The sequence below is a fragment of the Choloepus didactylus genome, chromosome 23 (assembly GCF_015220235.1).
Source record: "Choloepus didactylus isolate mChoDid1 chromosome 23, mChoDid1.pri, whole genome shotgun sequence".
Classification (NCBI taxonomy): domain Eukaryota; kingdom Metazoa; phylum Chordata; class Mammalia; order Pilosa; family Megalonychidae; genus Choloepus; species Choloepus didactylus.
The window spans coordinates 13373715-13393794 of NC_051329.1; the positions used below are offsets into that span (position 1 = coordinate 13373715).

The 20080-nt window shown below is 49.4% G+C and overlaps 1 protein-coding gene across 2 annotated transcripts in view; it reads right to left on the minus strand.

Moving 5' to 3' along the window:
• RBM19 (RNA binding motif protein 19) overlaps positions 1-20080 on the minus strand; it is a 149023-nt gene that overhangs the window by 80227 nt on the left and 48716 nt on the right. For both annotated transcript variants that reach the window (XM_037816979.1, XM_037816980.1), the window contains exon 21: positions 17117-17233. In XM_037816979.1, the coding sequence (XP_037672907.1) occupies positions 17117-17233 (117 nt within the window). The remainder of the gene's footprint in view (positions 1-17116; positions 17234-20080) is intronic.

Sequence of the window (20080 nt, forward strand, 5' to 3'; positions counted from 1 at the left end):
TTAACTTGACAGGGCTTGGTTATTGGGAATGATTATTATTATGAGGTGAGAGATGAGTTGAGGGACCACAATTTAGGGGGCTGAGGGTGTGAAATAAGCATCCAGTGCTCGTGCTATGGTATCAGAAAGCCTGGGTTTGAGTCAGCTCAGCTACTTACTAGGAGGTGACCTTGGGTAAGTCACCTAACTTCTGAAGCCTTGGCTTTCTCATCCTGAGATGAAGGGATAATAACATCACCTACCTAACATGATTGTTGTGGGATTTAACAAGAGAACTCAAGCAAAGCTGTTGGAGGGTGACGAGGTGACATCTTCTGACTTGCTTGTGAGGCTCCAATACAAGGGAGGATCTGAAGTTCACAGGTGACCACTACTAGTTAGAGCATGAACTTTTTAGCTGAGAATTTATTGTTTCTCCTATGTATCAGGCACCGCGTGAGACACTTAGAATCCCAAATCCTCACAAAAACACTCCGGGAGGTATTATCACTGTGCCCATTTTACAGCTGTGGAAACCGAGTCTCAGGGAGATGAAGGGATTTACCAAAGGTCACAAAAAACTGGGAGAGTCTAGGTCAGGACTCAAAGCCAGGGCTTGCTGAATGCAGAGCCCCAGGTCCAGAGGAAAGTGCTTTGCACAGGGTCAACTACCACATGCCCTCGTGAGACCGAAGATGGCAAAGCCAAGGCTGGGGCCGGCCACAGGTCCGGAGCTTTCTGGATACTGGACAAGGGCTGTGACTCACTGAGGAAAGCCCCTTCCCAAGTCTGCTCTTCTGGCCGGAGGGTGAAGCTCCTCGCAGAAAATGCTGCAAGATCAGAGCCGCTCGGGTTGGTGGCCAGGAAGCCCCCGTAACCACGCCTGGCCCAGTGTGCACAGTGGTCAGTGATGTTCCTGACGCTGACCTGGGGCCCTGCAGGCCCAGAATCACCTACTGGCTGGTCAGAGCTTCCAGTATACTCCACCGAGTCTCAATGTTAAGTCGATATTATTATATCCTAATTCCTTGGAAAACGGCCATCCATGGTATCAATGGCAACTCTGCATTACCTGGAAAGGTGGGTTTGCGAGGAAAGCCCCATTCCTCCCCTCGGCTGGGCCAGACGGAGAGCACAGAGTTTGCAAAGGGTGGCAGGGGCAGGCCGCTGGCGCCGAGGGCACGGGGAAGGGAAACACGGCCTGTGCGGGGATCAGAACCAGCTGTCCCCTCCCGTCTCGGTGACCTTCCCTGCTTGCAACCCCATGGTCCACCGGTAAAATGGGCTGCGCGACTCTGCTGGAGTTAAGAGATGACATACGATTTTAAAAGAATAAGATGGATGCTGGTGAACTAAATCAGAAAGATCACCAAGACACATTCCAGAGGAGGTTAAAAATAAAGCTAACAATACGTAAAATGTGACGCCATTTTCGTCTAAGCGGACCCATCATAGTTGCATGTGGTGGCTACAGGTATGCAAATGTACTAAATGCATAGAAGAAGATTTAGAAAGCAATTAGTCTAATGAAAAACATGAATTTCTCCAGGTAGGGGAGTGGCGCTGGGGCAGGGTGGTTAGCTGACTACAGGGGATTTTAGCCTCCAATTGTTCTTTCAACAAGGAAAACGTATTCATGTTTTAGTTGTGTAACCACATTTTATTTTTCAAAAAAGAAAATCTCACGCCAGATGACTGATATATTTTTATAGATACATATATATAGAGAGAGGTTTAGGTGCGGACTACGGGTTCAGTAAAGAGAAAACACTTTCTACTGGATTGAACTAAGCAAAAGTGCCAGTGCTGCAGGCCAAGATGATCACACATTGGCATTTTTATGTAGTTCAATATAATGACTACAGGCTAAAGAGTACTCCAATGCACAAGGTGGGCGTGGGAGGCTGGCAATAGGGGAATCACAACACAACAAGACAAACAGGAACACCCTGGGCCTCTGGGCTTGCAAATCTGCCCTGTAATGTGCTTTGTCTGCTTGCCCCAGTTCAGCGAAAGCCACTGAATCTTCCAGATCACGCAGTCCCATCACATACCAGGGCACCAAGAGCTCCGAGGGATTTCTTGGCTGGGGGCTGGGGATTGGCCTTAGCCACCCCCCAACACAGAAGTGAAGGTGTGACGCCAGGGACACCCAACTGTGTGGGCCCCAGAGGGCCGCCAGGCAGGGACATTCAAGTGGAACGATTTTCTTTGGAGACTTTTATGTTTTGGACACTCTCACGACATCCCTTTGGGATAAGGTTTTTCTGGAACCCTGGGCTGGGAAAACAATGTCCTGAAAAGCTTTTATGAGACAACTGAGGTGAAGCGAGGGAAGGCAGGAGGAACAGCTAATCACCCAGACCCAATCCCAGCCCCAATAGATGGTGAAATGCATGAAGGATCAAAACAAATGGGATCTCAAGGCCAACACAGGTTTTCTAGTTGTATAATATAATAACCTCTACTAGTTATCAGGTGCTGAATTTTGCATCAACCACCAGGTCACAGGTCCCCAAAGTTTCTTGGTTCTTGGTGCCCTTGGTGTCTTGGTAGTTTTTCTATGGCACACCCTAGGCCCAAAGAAATACCTAACAGTTTTTTTACTATGTAATTAGGTCTAAACAACTTAACAGTTATAGTTTGTACCATCTCTGACAGATGTCGCTGTGTTTCTCCAGAAAATTTAAAATAGCCCATGGTACACCTGTAAATTCACTGTGGCACCCCAAGGTGCCATGGCACACTGTTTGGGAACCATGACACTAGGCTAACCCTTTTATTTTTACTACCTTAGTGACTCTTCCCAATAACCTGGGCAAATATCTATTGTCTCGTTTTACAAATGAAGACACTGAGATTCAGGGTGTTGAAATAACTTGTCCAAGTCTGTAAGCTGGTTATGGAAGAACCAGGATTTAAATACCAATCTGACAGACTTCCAGGGCTGCTGCAACCAGTTATACAGGTTGTATACTGCACAACTCTAGAGGGTGTGACTCCCAGGGACTGTGACACTGATGCTCTGAGCCACTGAAAATCCTCTTGCTTTGACTTCCGTGATCCCCTCATGCAGCCTCTGCCCACATCCATTTCCCAGGCAAATTCACATGGGCAGGACATGCTGAAGAGAACCCAAGATTCATTTAAGTTTGTAAGTCAAGAAGCAAAATGACCAACTCCAGTAATGTAAATTGCATCAACACTGGTGACATTTCAACCATAAGGCTTGGCAGGGAAAAAGATCTACAGGTCTAAGTGGACCCAATGAATAGCTTGGGCCTAAAATTTGGACTAAGGCCAATTTAATAGAATAGGGCTTTTTCAAATTAGGGTCACCTGCCTCTCAGACAAATTTGAAGGGGTGGGGTATGGGGGGATTAGCTATTTCTGCAGGATGATTTTAAATTTTTCTGTTTTTAAGCAATCTATTTTTTATACATGTATATTCATGTATATTACATTTTGATGTTTTTTTTTTTTTGTTCTTGTATATTACAATAGTTCTGTTAAGAGATTCCAGTGCCTGAACTAGACTTCAATGACTACAAGTGACATCCTAGCACAGTGGACCTTCACAGAGCTCTTGGCTGTGTGAAAAGAGAAATGTAGCGGGAGAATACTGTGACTCTAGGGCACCCAGTGGGGTAGGCACGCTGACCTCAAAAGACCTGTCTTGGCCAGCGATGGAAGTGGATGCTATATTGTGCAGAACTCATTTCTATATGTACTAACTTGTAATAAGAGATCAATTAGCCGGGATGAACAATGAAAACATTTTTCTGTTAATGAGAGTAACTGGCTATCCATTTACTGGTATGTTCTACTGACTGTGATGCTAACTTTATTTTTAGGCGATCGAGATGACATTGCATCAAAAGGGGCATTTGATGACGGGCTGAGATCTGGTAAAAAAGTGGTTTGATGATGCTGAACTGGTAAATCAAGCCTCTGAGTTGGTATCCTCATTCTGCACAACGTGCTTACTTATGCAAACAAGCCTTCTCTGCATTAGTGTTACTGACGTAAAAATACCAAAACAGATTATAGATTTGGACCCGAGGCTACATCTTTCTAATATTAAAACCCACAATTCTGAATTTAGTTTCAGCAAAGCAGCATCATCCATCACACTAAAATAATGTTGTTAATTTGAATTTTATTGATTTTAAATCCTGTTTGTGTTTAATTTGAAAATGTGTTTGGTTTTATAGTCCTATAAGAATCATAAGCATGAGCTGTCAGTTTATTCTGAGTTTTACATTTGTACATATTTATGTAACATAATAAATATATTTACATCAACACTGTGGGGAAGGGCTGTGAGATTTTTATTTTTCTTTAAAAGGGCTACGTATACATTATTCAAGCTTGAGACACACTGCAATGGCCAAAGCTTTCATGTAATGTTTCTTTAGAACCTGAAACCCTTTCAGAGAAGAGCATGTAGGTGAGAAGTCTCACCTCCGAATCTCCTCTGCGAGGATGGGAAAGAGAAGGCAACTTTCCCGAGAGTGTGCAGCTCATCATCAGCAGGGCCGGGAGGCAGAGCCCAGCTCCCTGGCTCCTAGCGCAGTCCTTGGTTTTCCTGGGAGCCATGGGAATGTGCCACATAGATACAAGGGCTGCCCTGGGCTGGGGGAAATGCCAAGGGCTTTTCCATCATCATTGACCTTGTTCCTTAGAGCAAACCAGACTGGCTGCTAATCTTGCCATTTTAGAGAGGCACACAGCGTCCCAGAGAGATTAAGTAACCAGATCAAGATCACTAAGATAGCAGGAAATGTCCTGTAAGACCTGGCCGCTAGTCTCCGAGGTTTTAATGGAGTGAACCTCGTCTCCACTCCCATCTCAACCCAGATAGTCTCCCCTGCATGGAGTTCACGTTTGTTTCTGTAACCTAGCACCTGGTGCAGCCCTGCCAGCCTCATTATAGATGCTTGGTAAATATTTGCTAAACCGATGGGTTATTTCTTAAATAAAAAGCAGTGTGCTGAGACCCTTTCCCGTAGAAAGCTCTGAGACATGTGAGGAGATAGAGGCTGCTCCCCCACTCAGAAGCCTCCCAAGATATCGTGGGGCTCCCCGCTGCTTTTCAGCACCCAGGATGCTGGGAGACTCGGCGCACAATTATCAGCTCCAACAATGAGCCGACTGCGGCCCTCCGAGCAAGCCCAGACAAAGCGCAGAGACCTTGTAACTGAAAAGGCACTGAATGGAGGGAGAGGAGGTGTGAAAGCAAGGTTAGAGCACGCTGCAGAGACGCCTTCCAACTGCAGGGAAGGGATGAGGGAGCACAGTGTCGCCCTACCCCTGGGGACCGGCACATCCTCCCCCCCGGCGGCCCATTTCACTGCCTGAGCTTTTGTCCCCTACTCTGGGATCAGCCTACGTGTGGATGGAAAGAAAATGTTGGCTGCAACAGAAGACGAAGTTGGGGAAATTTCAGTCAAAGGAAGGAAGAAAGAAAAGGACTATTAAAAGGAAAAACCCTTCTCAACTCTCAGGGTTATTACTGGTTTTTTTTTTTTTTTAAGGGGAAAACTAAGGAGGCTTCCATATCAGCCCAGGTTTGGGACTGCTTTACCTGGAGAGAGAAATGAAAATGTGCTAGCCACATTGGCCTGGCAATTAGGAGAGGGCCTCATGGCCGACAGACACTGTATTCTTAGGAGAATTCCTGCAGCCACTTACCCAGCACTGATGCTGCTCCCAGGTCTGTGCAGGCATCACTAATCAATTACGAAGCCATCTCCCACAGAGTCCAGACACAACCTCACAATCACCTAGTGCACGATTCCAGGTAGCCAGGCCCAAGGAGTTTGTCCTGGCTGGAAGGCAGAAGCTATCTGCAATGGCTGGCCTCACCCAACCCCTTCACTGACTCATTTGACAAACGGTGACCCTGAGAAGACACAGAACCACCCCAGGTCACACAGCTGGTGTGAGGCAGAGCTGGGGCCAGAATTCAGGCCTCCTGACTCCCTGGTTAGCGTTCTTCTCACTCAGAAAATCACACTGGCTCCCTTCCAAGCTGACGGCAAACTCCTAATGACTGAGGGACAAGGACAGTGTGAAAAACAAGAACTCAGATAACCTGAGCATCTCAGCTGAGCGAGCAGTGCTTGTCCTGGTTTGAGAAGCAGTAACTCTTAGAGCCTCTGACCATCCCCTGCTGGACAAAGTAGCAGAAAACTAAAAAGGAGATGCACAGGATCTGGAACAGGTTTTCTGCAAAGCAGGCCTTTCAAATGAAGAAAACATCACCTCCACCAATTCCTCAAGGCTGTATTCTCAGGATTCTGAAACAGGGAAGGCATGCATGCATTTAGAAACACAGCTTTGAGCCCAACCTGCAATATCAAGTGTCCAGAGAGACGCAGATCAACAAGTTACAAACTGGCTTCTTAGCTCTCTCCAAAAGACGCGGATACTCAAACAGTATTTCCTCTCACTGCAAACAACTGAAGCTTAATAGCATCAGGTTCATGCTACTAAATAAAAATAGATCCTGGGAGAGAAAATATACTTACTGAGCTAGGCTTTTTATTTCCCTGGGTTCAATTAGCCTAGATTTAAGTAATAAAGTGTATAAACTGTTTATTCGGCATACAAAAATTGGAATAATTTCTCTCTCCCCGCTTTTTTTGCCCTGTGGCTATGGCTAAGTGGCTGCTTAGAATTACTTTCCTTCTGACCAAGAACCAGACCATTTGCTGCTGACCCCAAAGTCTGGAGAGTTCTTCCTTCTTTGACACTGCAGACTCTACTGCTAACAGGGTAGAAGGGTGGGCCTGGCCTCTCCACAGCATCCTTAACAGTCACCCTAGCCCTCACTAGTAGTGAGTTCTCACTACTGCAGGGAACAACCTTTTCTAATCTGTTATGGATCAGGATATTCTTTTTTAAAAAAAATTTATTATTTTGAGACAACTGTTTTCATACATACTTGTTAGTAATAATACACAAAGAGATCCAGTTTCCCTCAATGGTAAGAGCTTGCACAGCTATGGTACAATATCACAAACCAGGAAACTGACACTAATACTACCCACTGACTTTATTTATAGAGCCCCAGTTTTCACACACTCATCTGCGTGGGCACTTAGTTGTATGCAATTTTATCACATGTAGGTTCGTGTACTCACCACCAAGGTGAAGACACAGACTGTTCCAACCCAATAATCCTGATCTTACCCTTTATAGACTGGGCCACCTGCCTCCCTCGTCTCTAACCGTCGCAACCATGGAGCTGTTCTCCTGCTCTATAATTTTGGCGTTTCCAGAATGTTATATAAATGGGATCATATATAGTATGTAACCTTCTGGGATTGGCTCTTTTCACTCAGCATTGATGTGCTGGAGATTCACACAGGTTGTTGCCAGTATTAATAATTCATTCCCCTTTACTGCTGAGAAGTTTTTTATGGTATGGACATACCCCGGTCAGTTTAACCATCCACCCACTGAAGGCCATTGGGGTTGTTAACAGTCTTTGACTAGTACGAATAAAGCGTCTACGGACATTCGTGTACAGGTTTCTTTGTTTGCTTCTTTGGTACAGGCTTTACTGAGATTTAATTCATACAACATGCAATTCATCATCTACAGTGTATGAGCCAGTGGTTTTTAGTATATTCACAGTTGTGTAACCATCACCAAAATCAATTTTAAGAACATTTTCACCACCTCAAAAAGAAACTCTAGACCCTTTAGCCATCACGTCCTGATTCCCCCAGCCCTAAGAACCCACCCAATTGATCTGCCTGTTCGGGACATTTCACATAAATGGAATCATACAACATGTGGCCTTTGGTGTCTGGTTTGGCTCACCGAGCATAATGTATTCAGGGTTCACCCATGTCAGAGCAGCTATCAGAACTTCACTCCTTTTTTTGGCCGAACGGTATCCTAGTGTACAGATAGACCACATTTTGTATATTCATTCATCAGTTGAAGGTTGTGTGCACAGGTCTGGTGTGAACCCAAGTTTTCATTTCTCTGGGATAAATGCACAGGAGGGCAGCTGCAGGATGGCAGGGGAAGAAACAAAGATTCTCTTTCCCACAGCGGCTGCACCGTGTGGCGTTCCCACCAGCCAGCATCTCCACATCCTCATCCACACTTTGGGCTACCACCATTTTTCATCAGCCATTCTGACAGGTATCTTCCTCTGTACGTTGACCCTCCAGGCTCCTCTTGGGTATTCCTTCTGCAGGCTGTCTGGCCCTACTTGCCCCATCCGTCTCCTAAAGCAGGGGGCCCCAAATAAACACCTGGATTCAAGATGCGGTCTCAGCATACAGCGGGGAGAGGGGGACATCCGGGATTTGGACCTTGTCATTCAGTGGAGCTACATCCCAGAGCTGGCTCCTGTGATCCCTGGAGTCCATCCAGAACTCCAGATCTCTTTCCCAAATAAAGGATGTTTGGCAAGGACTCCTAGTCTCTGTACGTGGGTCACCCACTTGGTGGAGCTGATTCCCTGGCATTTTTCAGTTAGTTCCTTGTAACTATAATTACCTTCCCTGGTGGGCCCATCATCTCCTTAGACTGCAGTTATCCTGAGGGCAGGGATGGACACTCGGAAATGGGCACAGTGCTCAGCTTACGGGAAGCACACGCTAAGTATCAGTCGACTGGCCTTGATCAACACCACAGACTTTTAAAATCTTGGTGGTGGTGGGTGGGGATAAGGCATGGAGGACTCACAGGGCAGGACTTTATCCCTTGAATTCCTAATGGAAAGGTGGCACAGAAAGAAAGAGGCTGGGAGAGCAAATCCGACTCTGCACCTTGCTCAAGGTTTTAGCAGGGAAGCCACTGGATTTGTGAGCGGCATTCCCCAGCGTGGTGGGAGGAGGAACAAATGAAATAGTGAACACGAAAGCACTTCCGGCCCTGGCAGGGTCCTTTGGTAAGACACCGAGCTGATGTCAGGTGGTCTTGTCAAGGGTGCCCGGTTCACGCCAGTGGGGAACGCACCAAGAAGGAATATCGATACAGAAAACATTTATCTTCTGGCTGATGTACACGGAGCTGGGAGGTGGCTTTCAATCAGAAGGTTCCTGATAGGAATGTTCACGGTAACCCTCAAACATGGTGCTGCAAATGCGGTGAGTGGCTAGGAGATGGCAGGAGTGGGGCCACGGGTGACTCACAGTCTAAGGCTCCATTGTCAGACAGAACTATAGGGTGAGGTGGCAGTTTCTGGCTGGGCCGCTGGATGCCCTCTGGCAGGCAACTGCCCTCTCGGAGTCACAGGGGGCCCCCGCCCTGAGAGGGCGGCTGGGAGGATCTGTGCAAAGTGTTCAGCATCACACCTAGCACCCGGCGCTCTCCCCAGTGTTACCCGCCATCGGCACCACCGTTACCAGCACTGGTATGTTCTGGGGCAGAGCAACCCCCCTTCTTCTCTGGTCACCCCCCAGGAATAGCCGTTGGAGGATAAGGCTTCCAGGGGCTCAGGGGACAAGCCCTGCCCCTGCTGATCACCCTCTCCTGCTGCCCTCCACGGGGGTCTCTGTGTGCCGGGGGCTGCCTCCTCCAAGGGCTCTTGAGGAATGAGCAACCATTTCCATTTAACCTAAGTCGCTGCCTGTTTCCGGTTGTGCACAGAGCCCATCGCTGGGGGATAAGCATTTGGGCAGAGGGTCTGGGGAGGAGGGCGCGCCCCCCCGGGGTAGAGCATGCTCTGGAAGTCAGCTCGGGCACACCCCTGTCCAGTTACAGGACCCCACCAGCTGAAGCACTGGGAGGCATGACACACCCAAGGAGGCCCAGAGGGCAGAGTCTGGGGTCTCACTCATTTTGGTGCCTCTGCCTCCCTCCCAAGCCGGACTTCCCTCAGACTGTCCCAGCTGCAAATATGCATTCATACAACTAGTTGCTTCTGTCCTAAATAGAGGCGTCATCCTCCAATCCTCTCTCCATCGACCCCCTCATTCGAGCCATTAGCAGCTCTACAATCTGATCCCTGCACCCCACTTCTGCCTTGTCACCCACGCCCAGAGGCCCACCACCTCTCACTGGTCTCCCTACATCCACTCTTGCCTCTTAAGAGACTACCCTGCTCACCCAGACCTCCTAAAAATACCAGTCCGATCCTATCACCCTTCCAGTGGCTACGGGATAAAATCCAAAGACCTGAAATGCAAAGCGCCAAGACTGCCCAGGCGATCACGGAGAAGAAGAAAGACACTGGATACCAAGGCCTATTACAGAGCCCCAGGAATTAAGATGGCGTGGTATTGGCACAGGAGAGACAAATAGGCAAATGGGACAGATCGGAGTCCAGAAGCTGCACCCTGATTTATGATCAAGTCAGTACTGCAGAGCAGTGGGAAAGGATGGCCTTGACAATAGAGGATGCAGGGTTGATCGAATAGCCACGTGGAAAAACACGTGCCTTGATCTCTACCTCACGCCACACACGAAAACCAGGGCCAGATGGATCACATGTCTAAATGTGAAAGGTTAAAGCTCATGGAAGAAAACACGGGAACGTGGAGTAGATGAAAATTTTTTTAAGCAGGACAGAAGAAGTTCCAACCATTAAGCAAAAAATAAGTCAATAAAATGGCAATATTAAAATTAAGTGCCTCTGTTCATCAAAGAACACCATTAAGAGGGTGAACAGCTACAGGCTGGGAGAGAGTGGAATACATATACCCATCAAAGAACTTATACCCAGAATATACAAAATTATATAAAAACTAACCAGACAATTTATAAAAAATAATAAGACAAAAAATTCAGACAACCCAATTTTTTTTAAAATATGGCAAATGTCTTGAGCAGGCTTTTCACAAGAGGCTATCCAAATATCACATAAACACATGAAAACACATTGGTGTCCTCAGTCATTAGGAAAACAGAAATTAAAGGCACGATGCAATGCCTCTATGCATCCACCAGAATGCCTAAAAAGAGAAAGATAATACCAAGTGTTGATGAGGATGCAGGGCAACCAGATGCTCATAAACGGCTGGTGAAGTGTCAATTGGTACAATTACCTTGGAAACTTGTTTGGCAAAATTCACCAAAACTGAGCATATGCAGACTCTGGGACCCAACCATCTGCCTCTGCCACGTACACCCTCCAGAAACAAATACATGTGGGCGCAAAAGACGCGTACAAGAATGTTCACAGCATCATTCTTTGAAATGGCCCCCAAACTGCCAACCTCCCAAGTGCCCATCAGTAAAATGGATAAATAAATCGTGGCCTACCACAGTGGAATACTACACAGCAATGATAACGACAAACTACGACAGTGTCATAACGTTGACCAAGAAGCCAGACTCAAGAGGATGCATCTGATCTGTCTCCACTGACATACAGTACAAATGGTAAACTAATTCAGGTTTTAGGACTGTGCTTGCCTGTGGTGGGTGAAGGGTAGTGACAAGAAGGGGGGCTGGGCAGGGGGCAAGGCTGGGCATGTTCTGTTCTTTGATTGGAGTGCTGGTGACACAGGTGTCCCAAACGTGTGTCATTTACCAAGCTGTGTCCTTGTGGCCTACGTACTTTTCTGTTTGCATGTCACATCTGCGTGCGTGTCACATATGTATGTGGTGTGTTGATGCATGTATGTTGCATATGTGTACATGTTATGCATCAACAGAACATTTAAAAAACCCCCCAAGTCCTCATCCTGGCCCCATCTCATCTCCCTGTCTCCCTCTGCCCCAGCCATCCCCTGGGCTCCCCTCTATGGCCAAGCTCTTCCCCCCGTGTGGTGGCAGCCTTTGCCCTTCTCCCCCTAATCCCACTCAGAACTTGGCTGAGCATGGTCACCCCTCCCCTCAGATCCCGGGGCTGGCTCTTGGAGCTGGTTGTTTGCAGCTTCTTCATTAAGAACTCGGTAAAGAGGAAGTCCACTCGCACCCCCCCCCACCCCCAACCAGCCCTGAGTCTCTGCAGAAAGCAGATTAGGGAGCTCGCAGTTCTCAGAAAAGTCCTGCTGACAATGAGGGCTTGTTTGGCAGTGACCCTGCGCCTGGAGAGGGCAGGAACGAGCACACTGTCCTCGGCAGCCATTCATGGTCATGGTCACCACGAGAGGAAATGAGAGCAGGCGGGCGAGGGACGGACAGATGCTATCCATGAAGCAAGGCACACACACAGGTGCACTGGGGACAGGAGATGCAAGCCGCATAATTAAGGCCTCTAGCCACCTGTGGGGAGCGCCCCCATTCACAGCCCTAGCAGGGGGGCTCACGCCTCTTAGGAAGGAAAAAGAAAGACGGAAAAGCTGCTCGATGGGAGAAGAAAGTGCTCCATCTGCAGGCACTGGCCCGGCCGGTCTGAGGCAGCGTTTCTGCTGGTGCCCTCCGTGCACATCCCTGAGCCTCAGGGGCAATTTTGTGGGTGGGGGTGGGCTCCAGAGCGAGAGAAACCTGGCAGTGCCACTGCAGAGCAGTGTGTCGGTGGGCAAACTCTCGAACCTCGCAGCGCCTCTCACACCTCCTCTTTGCCAGCTCAGCACTGTGATCTGTGTGCTGCCCTGGCCGGAAACCAGGGAGGGCCAGCAGAGGGTGAGCTGAAGGCCTCCTTCTAAACGGCAGCAATTACAGAGGGCACTAACTGTGCTCACTCCGAGCCAGGCACCCTTCCCTAAGTGTAGTTCTTACTACTGCCCTGAGGTGGTGGGTTATATGGAGATAGAGATTCATTTTTCAGATCAGGAAACGAGGCACAGAGAGAGCAAGTAACTTGCCCAAGGGCACACAGCCCAGGAGTGCTGAGCAGGGATATGTGCCCAGGCGGGCTGGCTGCAGCTCATGTGTCCTTAATCTGCCCAACCTGTAAATGTGAATGCCGTCACCATCGTCACCTGAAAGCAAAGCTTCTAGGTCTGTGGACACTGGCAGTATGGGACCCTATGAATGTTTCTACACCCTCCGGGGGCACTTCCCGGTGGGGTTCTGAGGAGGGGACAAACAGCCAGGAGTGGCTTTCCAGCCCCCGTTTCAGCTGTGAGTCCCAGGCAGGGCCAGCGGGCGGCCGAGAGAGCAAAGGGGGACAGGAAGGAGCTGGGGGAGCACAAGCACCAGCCCTAACCAAGGGAGGAGCTGCCTCAAGGAGAAATGGCCAAGGCCTTGGAGGCAGCCAGGCCCTGGAGCTTGATCTTTTGCTTTTTAAAGAGATCTGAGAACCTGGGTAATATGCGAAATCCCATGCTTGGCAAGTGTGCGGCACTTCACCCAGCCCATCCCACCCCCAGCGCTGCCTGGGCCCAAAGATACCCTGTCTAGGGCCGAATGGGGCCTGCCAATCTGCAGCCTCTGCCTTGGGACAGCCCCACGCGAGGGAGAGCTGGGGCCAGCTCGAGCTGTCGGGCCCACCGCCCGAGCGGGCAGGAACCCGGGCTCTGGAGCTGGTTTCTTCCCAGGGAAATGGAGACGATGACGACTACCCCACAGGGATGTTGCAGCAAATGGACTTCTGCTAATGCAAAGCACGTCACACAGTACCCGGCACAGACGGCAGGTCTTGAAAAACAGACATAATAAGGAAAAAGGCTGAGTGTGTAGGTGGGTGGAGGCTGGTACAGCGAGGCCTTGGTGGGAGGCTGGCAGCCGACAGCAGAGGCCCTGGGCAAGCTCTGCCAGGGGCTGGGAAGATGTCAGCCCTGGCTCCGATCAAGGTTCAAGGGTGCTGAAGAGGGTGGGCCAGCGGCTGCCCTTAGTGAGAGGCCTCAGAACTCTGGCCATGCTCTCCCACAGTCGTGTGCTCACATCTACACGCCCCAGTGGTACAGGCTGGGGCTCTCTGCCCCGGCCCAGGTCCTCCACCATACACCGAGTTTCATGGGAGAGGAGACTAACCACGTCTGTGAACAAGCAGTGCACGAGCAAACGACTTAAAGACGTCTCTCTTGAAACAGCAGATCACCAGCGCCTTGCAGAGTGCCTGGGCCAGATGACCCCGTTGGCTGCAACAAGCTGGGGGACAAAGGCTCCTCCTAGTCATGAAAGCGACATGACAGGCTGAAGCCAGGGATCCGGGTCACATCAACGGAAACGCAAACGCTGGCTCGGCAGCGTAGTCCCAGGCAAGAGCCCTTATCTCCCCAAGTCTCAGTTTCCTTTCGGGTGCAAAAGGGAAAACAGCATCCCTCCCTCACAAGGCTGCTGTGAGGCCGGAAGGGGATGAAAACGCAGGGGAAGGTGCTCCGGGCAGCCAGCACTCCATAAGAGGACTCCGGGATTTTATTACACCCGGCAGGACAAGCCCTCATAACCTGCCCAGCAAAGGGGCCTTGGTGGCTCCCGGAACCGGCAATCTTCCCCTAGCTGACGACTTTTGCTGGCCAGTGGCTTTGTCTGAAATCCTGTCTCTGCTTTTCCCTGCACAGGCTCCGTCGCCCTGAGAAGGCTCACAGCGACCCCTGCTGCCCGCTGAGCAGAACTGCCTCACACCCCAGCCCGTGCCAACAACAAAAGCAGAGTAAGGTCCTCGGAGAGGGGATTCTGTTTCCAGGGGCTTGTGAAAACGACCATTGGAACAATGGCAGAGAGAAGAGACACCGCATGTAATTATGTTCGGTGGACGCTAATTCCCTGTCTTCCAGGAATAAATATATAACGTGAGATCAAACAAAGTGCTTTTTCCCGTTCCGTGGTGGTCTTTTGTTTCTTTGGCTAACTGTCATCCTAAATCTACTGCGGAACCAAGTGAAACTGTCATTTCGGCAGGATGTTACTTCCTGATCAACATGCACTGTTCTTAGGAAGCCCGTGAGGATCTGGCAATTCTTAAATTGGACTCTTTTTAAAAAGCAGAAGTGTGTTCAAACAAGCAGAGGCGTGAGAAGCCAGGGATGTGCACCTCTGACAACGACATTAGGTACCTCACTTGACTCATGTAACCTGGGCGTGGGGGGGGGGAGCGTCCCCCTACCTGCGACTCCAGCTCACCAAGCCGTCCGTGCCGCCCACGATGCTGACCTGGGGACCACATCTAAGGCCCCTGTGCCAGTTTGATGTATTATGTCCCCCAAATACCATTATCTTTGATGCAATCCTGTGTGGACAGACATATTAGTGTTGATTAGATTTTGGAATCCTCTGGGTGCTTCATGGAGATGTGATTCAATCAACTGTGGACAAGAACTCTGGTTGGATAATTTCCATGGAGGTGTTGCCCCACCCATTCAGGGTGGGTCTGAATTAAATTACTGGAGCCATATAAATGAGCTGACAAACAGAAGGAGTGAGCTTGCTACAGCCAAGAGGGACACTTTGAAGAACGCACAAGAGCTGAGAGAGGAGCTGCAACTTGGACATTTTGAAGATGGCCTTTGAAAGCAGACTTTTGCTCCAGAGAAGCTAAGAGAGGAGAAAAGCCCCAAGAGCAACTAAGAGTGACATTTTTGAGGAGCTGAAGCCTAGGGAGTAAAGTCCTGGGAGAAAGCCACTTGGAAACCGGAACTCTGGAGCAGATACCAGCCACGTGCCTTCCCAGCTAACAGAGATTTTCTGGACACCATTTGGCCATCCTCCAGTGAAGGTACCCAACTGATGATGCCTTACCTTGGACACTTTATGGCCTTAAGACTGTAACTGTGCAACCAAATAAACCCCCTTTTTAAAAGCCAATCCATTTCTGGTATTTTGCTTAACGGCAGCATTAGCAAACTAGAACAGCCCCTTTACTCAGAGACCAGCAAGGACCACCTCCTCTTTGCCTCAATACCTGACTAACCATGCCTACGAACCAACGATACGCCAGTGTACAATCTAGAAGAATCTGAGGGGAGAAGGGGGACAAGGACTTGTGAAGTGGATTCCCCAAACAGCTTTCCATTCTTTAAACCACTGAGTGAAAGCATAGAGGGTAGATTTCACACAAGGATAATTCTTTCTCATCTCCAACATATAGGACTCATTTTGCACCCAGTTTACCTTGCAAAGAAGCTAACTGGTAATTCTAAAAGGGCCTTACCTCTCCTGATCTTTGTGCTAGAACTTGACAAACATAGGTTGCATGAACAAGACTAGCACACTGGATCCTAAATGGTCACTCAAGTGCAGGACAAGATAGTGTTGGTCCCCAGAGTATTCTCAGACTCTAGCCAAGCCACAACAACTTGCTTAGTTGGGTCTAATGTCACCTGCTGTACACCTGAGGTCTAGACAGTTTTACTTTGCACCACCCAGCCCATGTATAGGAAGTGCCCTGGCTTTAAACACTTCCCTCTTATGCCCTTTCATCAAAATGTTTCTTGCATTCAGAGCTTGGTGCTGGGCAACTCCTCACTAATCTCAAAAGCCAAACAGCTTGTCATGTGCCAGCCCAGGGGTTGCAAACTGGTGGCTCTTGGGCTATATCGGCCCCATGCAAACTGTCCTGCAGTGTTTGTTTTTTTAAAGTAGGTTAGTGCCAACTAATTTCCTCTAAGATTCCAGATTGCCAATTTCTCTTTGAAAACATCAGAAGAGCTGGTCCTTTGAAAGCTGCATTCCTGCATGGCCCCCTAGCCCGTCTGTCCTCACCCAGTCCACTCTTGCCCCTGAGACAGCTGAGTGCTTGGCCCCTATGTGGCCAGGGCTGGGGGACAGCACTATTTCTGCAGGTGATGCACCCTCATTTCAAAAGGGGCTTTTCATAGAGCAGGTGGGGGGTGGTCCCCAACTCTGGCTGGACATTATAATCCCCCAGGCAGAGGCTTTTATCAAAATCGCAATGACTGGGCCCCACCCCTGACCTGCAGAATCAGGGATGTTTATACACATTGCCAGGTGAGCTCAATGTGCAGCTAAGGTGGGGAACCACCGGCTTAACCCCAAGGATTGCCTCTGACGGTGGAAATCTCCGGCAGAGCAGCGAGATTGCTGGTTTGGGCCCGTGGGATGCCTGCTCCTCCGTGGGTGGTGGATGCAGGGGGACAAGACAGACTGTACCTTCTTGTCCACCTCTGAGCAGAGGAGGCCTGGTGGCTGGGACTTTTTTTTGCATACTGCTCTCAGGAGCAGCATCTGAGCCCAAGGGCGATAAATCAAAGGCAGCAAAAAGATGACCTTTCAAAGCCCGCTGCGTGGCCTTCAGCCGAACAACTCAGGACCCAAAGGCCACCTTCCCCAAGCTCCGGCAGATTCTCCACGCGCCCGCGCATCCAGCGTTGCTCACCTGAAGAGCTCTCGGATCTCCCGGCTGTTGGCCTGGAAAGGGATGTTCCGTACCAGGATCTTGGAGGTTGTCTGCTTTCGGGGAACTTGTTTCTTGCGAGCAGATGTCATGGCTGGCCTGGAGGGTCGAGGGGAAAGGGCTCGGGTTAGCTGGAGCACTAGCTACTCCTGCCCTACACTGACTCTAGGCCTTTCCCACCTGGAAATGAGGCGCTTGTCTTCCATCCAGAGGACAGAACCTAGGAGTCTGGGCCCAGGAGGATGGAAAGGAAAGGGGAGGAAGGCAGTCTCCCCTCGGTGATCCGGACCACAAAGCTCTCTCCCCCAAAACAGCTGGGGCTGTCAGTTAACACGTCCCGTCCTTGGGTGGCTGCTCTCCTTCAGCTGAGACTCAGGGGCTGGCAGGGACTTAAGGAAAGAAACCCCGATGGAGGTGGGATCAGCTTCTCACCAAATCCAATACCCTGTTTCTTTTTTTTTCTGGATGCACAGAAAGACCCTGGCTGGTCACATACCCGAGAAGGACACCCAGGGGTGTGGGGCAGTGTCTACCCACGGAGACAGGCCAGGCACTTACCAGGAGAGAAAAGGCCCTCCGTGTGGGGCTCCTGGCCGTCCCTAATCCAGAAGCCCCTCACTTGGATACCTGCCCTCCCAGGGAAAGCTTCCACTCTCCTGAGGCACTGGGGGGTGCTGAGCAAGGCTGTGAGGCAGCAACCCGATTTTAATGCCAACTAGGCCGCTTAACACACTTCTCGTCTATGTGACCTTGGGCAAGCCACTTGGCCTCCCTGGGCCTCAGTTTCCCCAGTTGTAAAATGGGCACAAGAATAGCACTAACCTCACTGGATTGAGGATTGAATGAGAAGACAAGGAAAGCACATACCACACGGTAAGCCTAAAGTGACGGGCAGTCACACTTACCATCACTATCGTTATCAGTCCCTTCCTTCGGGTAACCTCTGCAACACCTCCGCAGAAGCCCTCCCCACCTGCACTGCAAGAGCAACCTCCTGCCGCCCCTCATCTGGTCTGTAATTTTTCCACCTGGTTTTGTTTTTCTTCCTGGCCTTCCACGCTACCTAACATTTTTATAATCATCTTTCTGCTTACCGTTCATCTCCTCTCTCTAGAGCTGTGCTGCCCAATATGGTAGCGGTGAGTCACAGGTGGCTGACGAAAATTAAAAATTCAGTTCCCCAGTTGCTGTGGTAGGCAGCTGCCAAGACGATCCCTGGGGCCCTCCCCTCCTGCAGCCCCCACCACACTGGTCCTGGGTGGGTCTGTGTGACCAACAGAAAACAGCAGGGTGGTGGAATCTGACTTTTAGGTCTGTATCATAAAAGATAACAGTGACTTCCTCTTTGCCCTGCTTGGATCACTTTCTCCAGGGGAAAGCAGCTGCTGTGCTATGAGGACACCCAACAGCCCCATGGAGAGGCCCAGGGGCTGAGGAACCAAGGCCCCTGCCAACAGTGATGTATGTGTGCCATCTTGGAAGAGGACCTTCCAGTCCCAGTCAAACTTCCGATGATGGAAGTCCCAGCCGCCCTGATGGCAACTTCATGAGACACCCCAAGCCAGAACCACCCAGCTAAACTGCTCCTGAATTTCAGACCCATGGAAACTAAGAGATAATAAGTTCACTGGTTTTAGTTGCTATGTTTTGGGGTATTTTGCTATGCAGCAATAAATAGTACAGTTAAACGAGCCACCGTTTAAGTGCTCAACAGCCACATGAGACAAGTGGCTCCCATACTGGACAGCGTAGACATGGAACATTTCCATCACTGCGGAAAGTTCTACCAAACTTTACTCCAGAATGGAAACACCACAAGAAAACTCCATCCCCAGTACCTAGAAGAGACCATGGTAGGCAGCAAGCTTTCAGTGATTTTTGGCTGAATAAGTGAATGACTGAATGAATAATGGCTAGAAGGTGAGGCTGTGCAAGGCTGCCTGCGCTACTGGGGGCTGAGAGCTCACGTGCCAGACACTGGGAAGGTGCTTTACACACACGCTTGAGAAATCAGAACAACCCATGTTTCACTTTACGGGCAAAGTGACCCACCTAAAGTCACACAGCTCCAAAGTTAGAACCCAAAGCTGTGGGGCTCAAAGCCTGTGCTCCCTCTTTTACACCACAACTGAGGAACCCCTGGCAGACTTGAGAGTGCTCGCTGCACATAGCCTTCTTCTTGCTAAGGATGCTCTGCATAGCACAGGCTGTAGTGGGTGAAAAACACCACTGGATTCCCAAGAAGCATTAACAAAAGAGAAAGAAGAAAAAAAAAGCCAGCAGCTCCAGGTCAACTCACTGACAGCTAATTTGCAGAATGACCACAACAAATGAGCAACTTGCTGAAAACCATCAAATAAACATCTTAAACCAGCTCTAGGACCGTCAAGAGGTGGTCATTTTAATCACCTGCAGCAGGCAGATGATAACGTCAAAGAAAATAATAATAATGGCTTGCATGGGGCACTTGTGAGGTACCAGGCACTGTTTGAAGCACCTCAAGTGTCTTAGTTCATTTTGCTGTACAAGCAGGGGCAAAACTAAAACTCTGAAAAAAATCTCCACCACTTCAGGAAACTGGTCATTTGGCAAATTAGTCTGCTTCTCTCTCTAACACCTACTGAATCGCTTTCAAATTAACTAGTGGCCGTCTCCAGGTGCAGTTACCCAGCTCTGAGAAAGACAACCCCATAAAGCAAAAAGTCCTATGTTTTATAGCGTCTTCTCATGCATCTAAATCACCAGCGACTTGCAGCTCTTCCTTGGTTTATTCAGACTGTCAAGAGGAGCGTAATTTGCGTTGCTCTGCGTGTTCCTTTTATTACAATAAGTGTGCATTAAAATGTTTACCCTAAGGAATGGTGGGTTCCCAGTTCATCAGGGAAATGGGTGTCGAGCTTGGCAAATGTGACACTGTCTTAATTAGGAAGAGAGCAAAATAGTGAG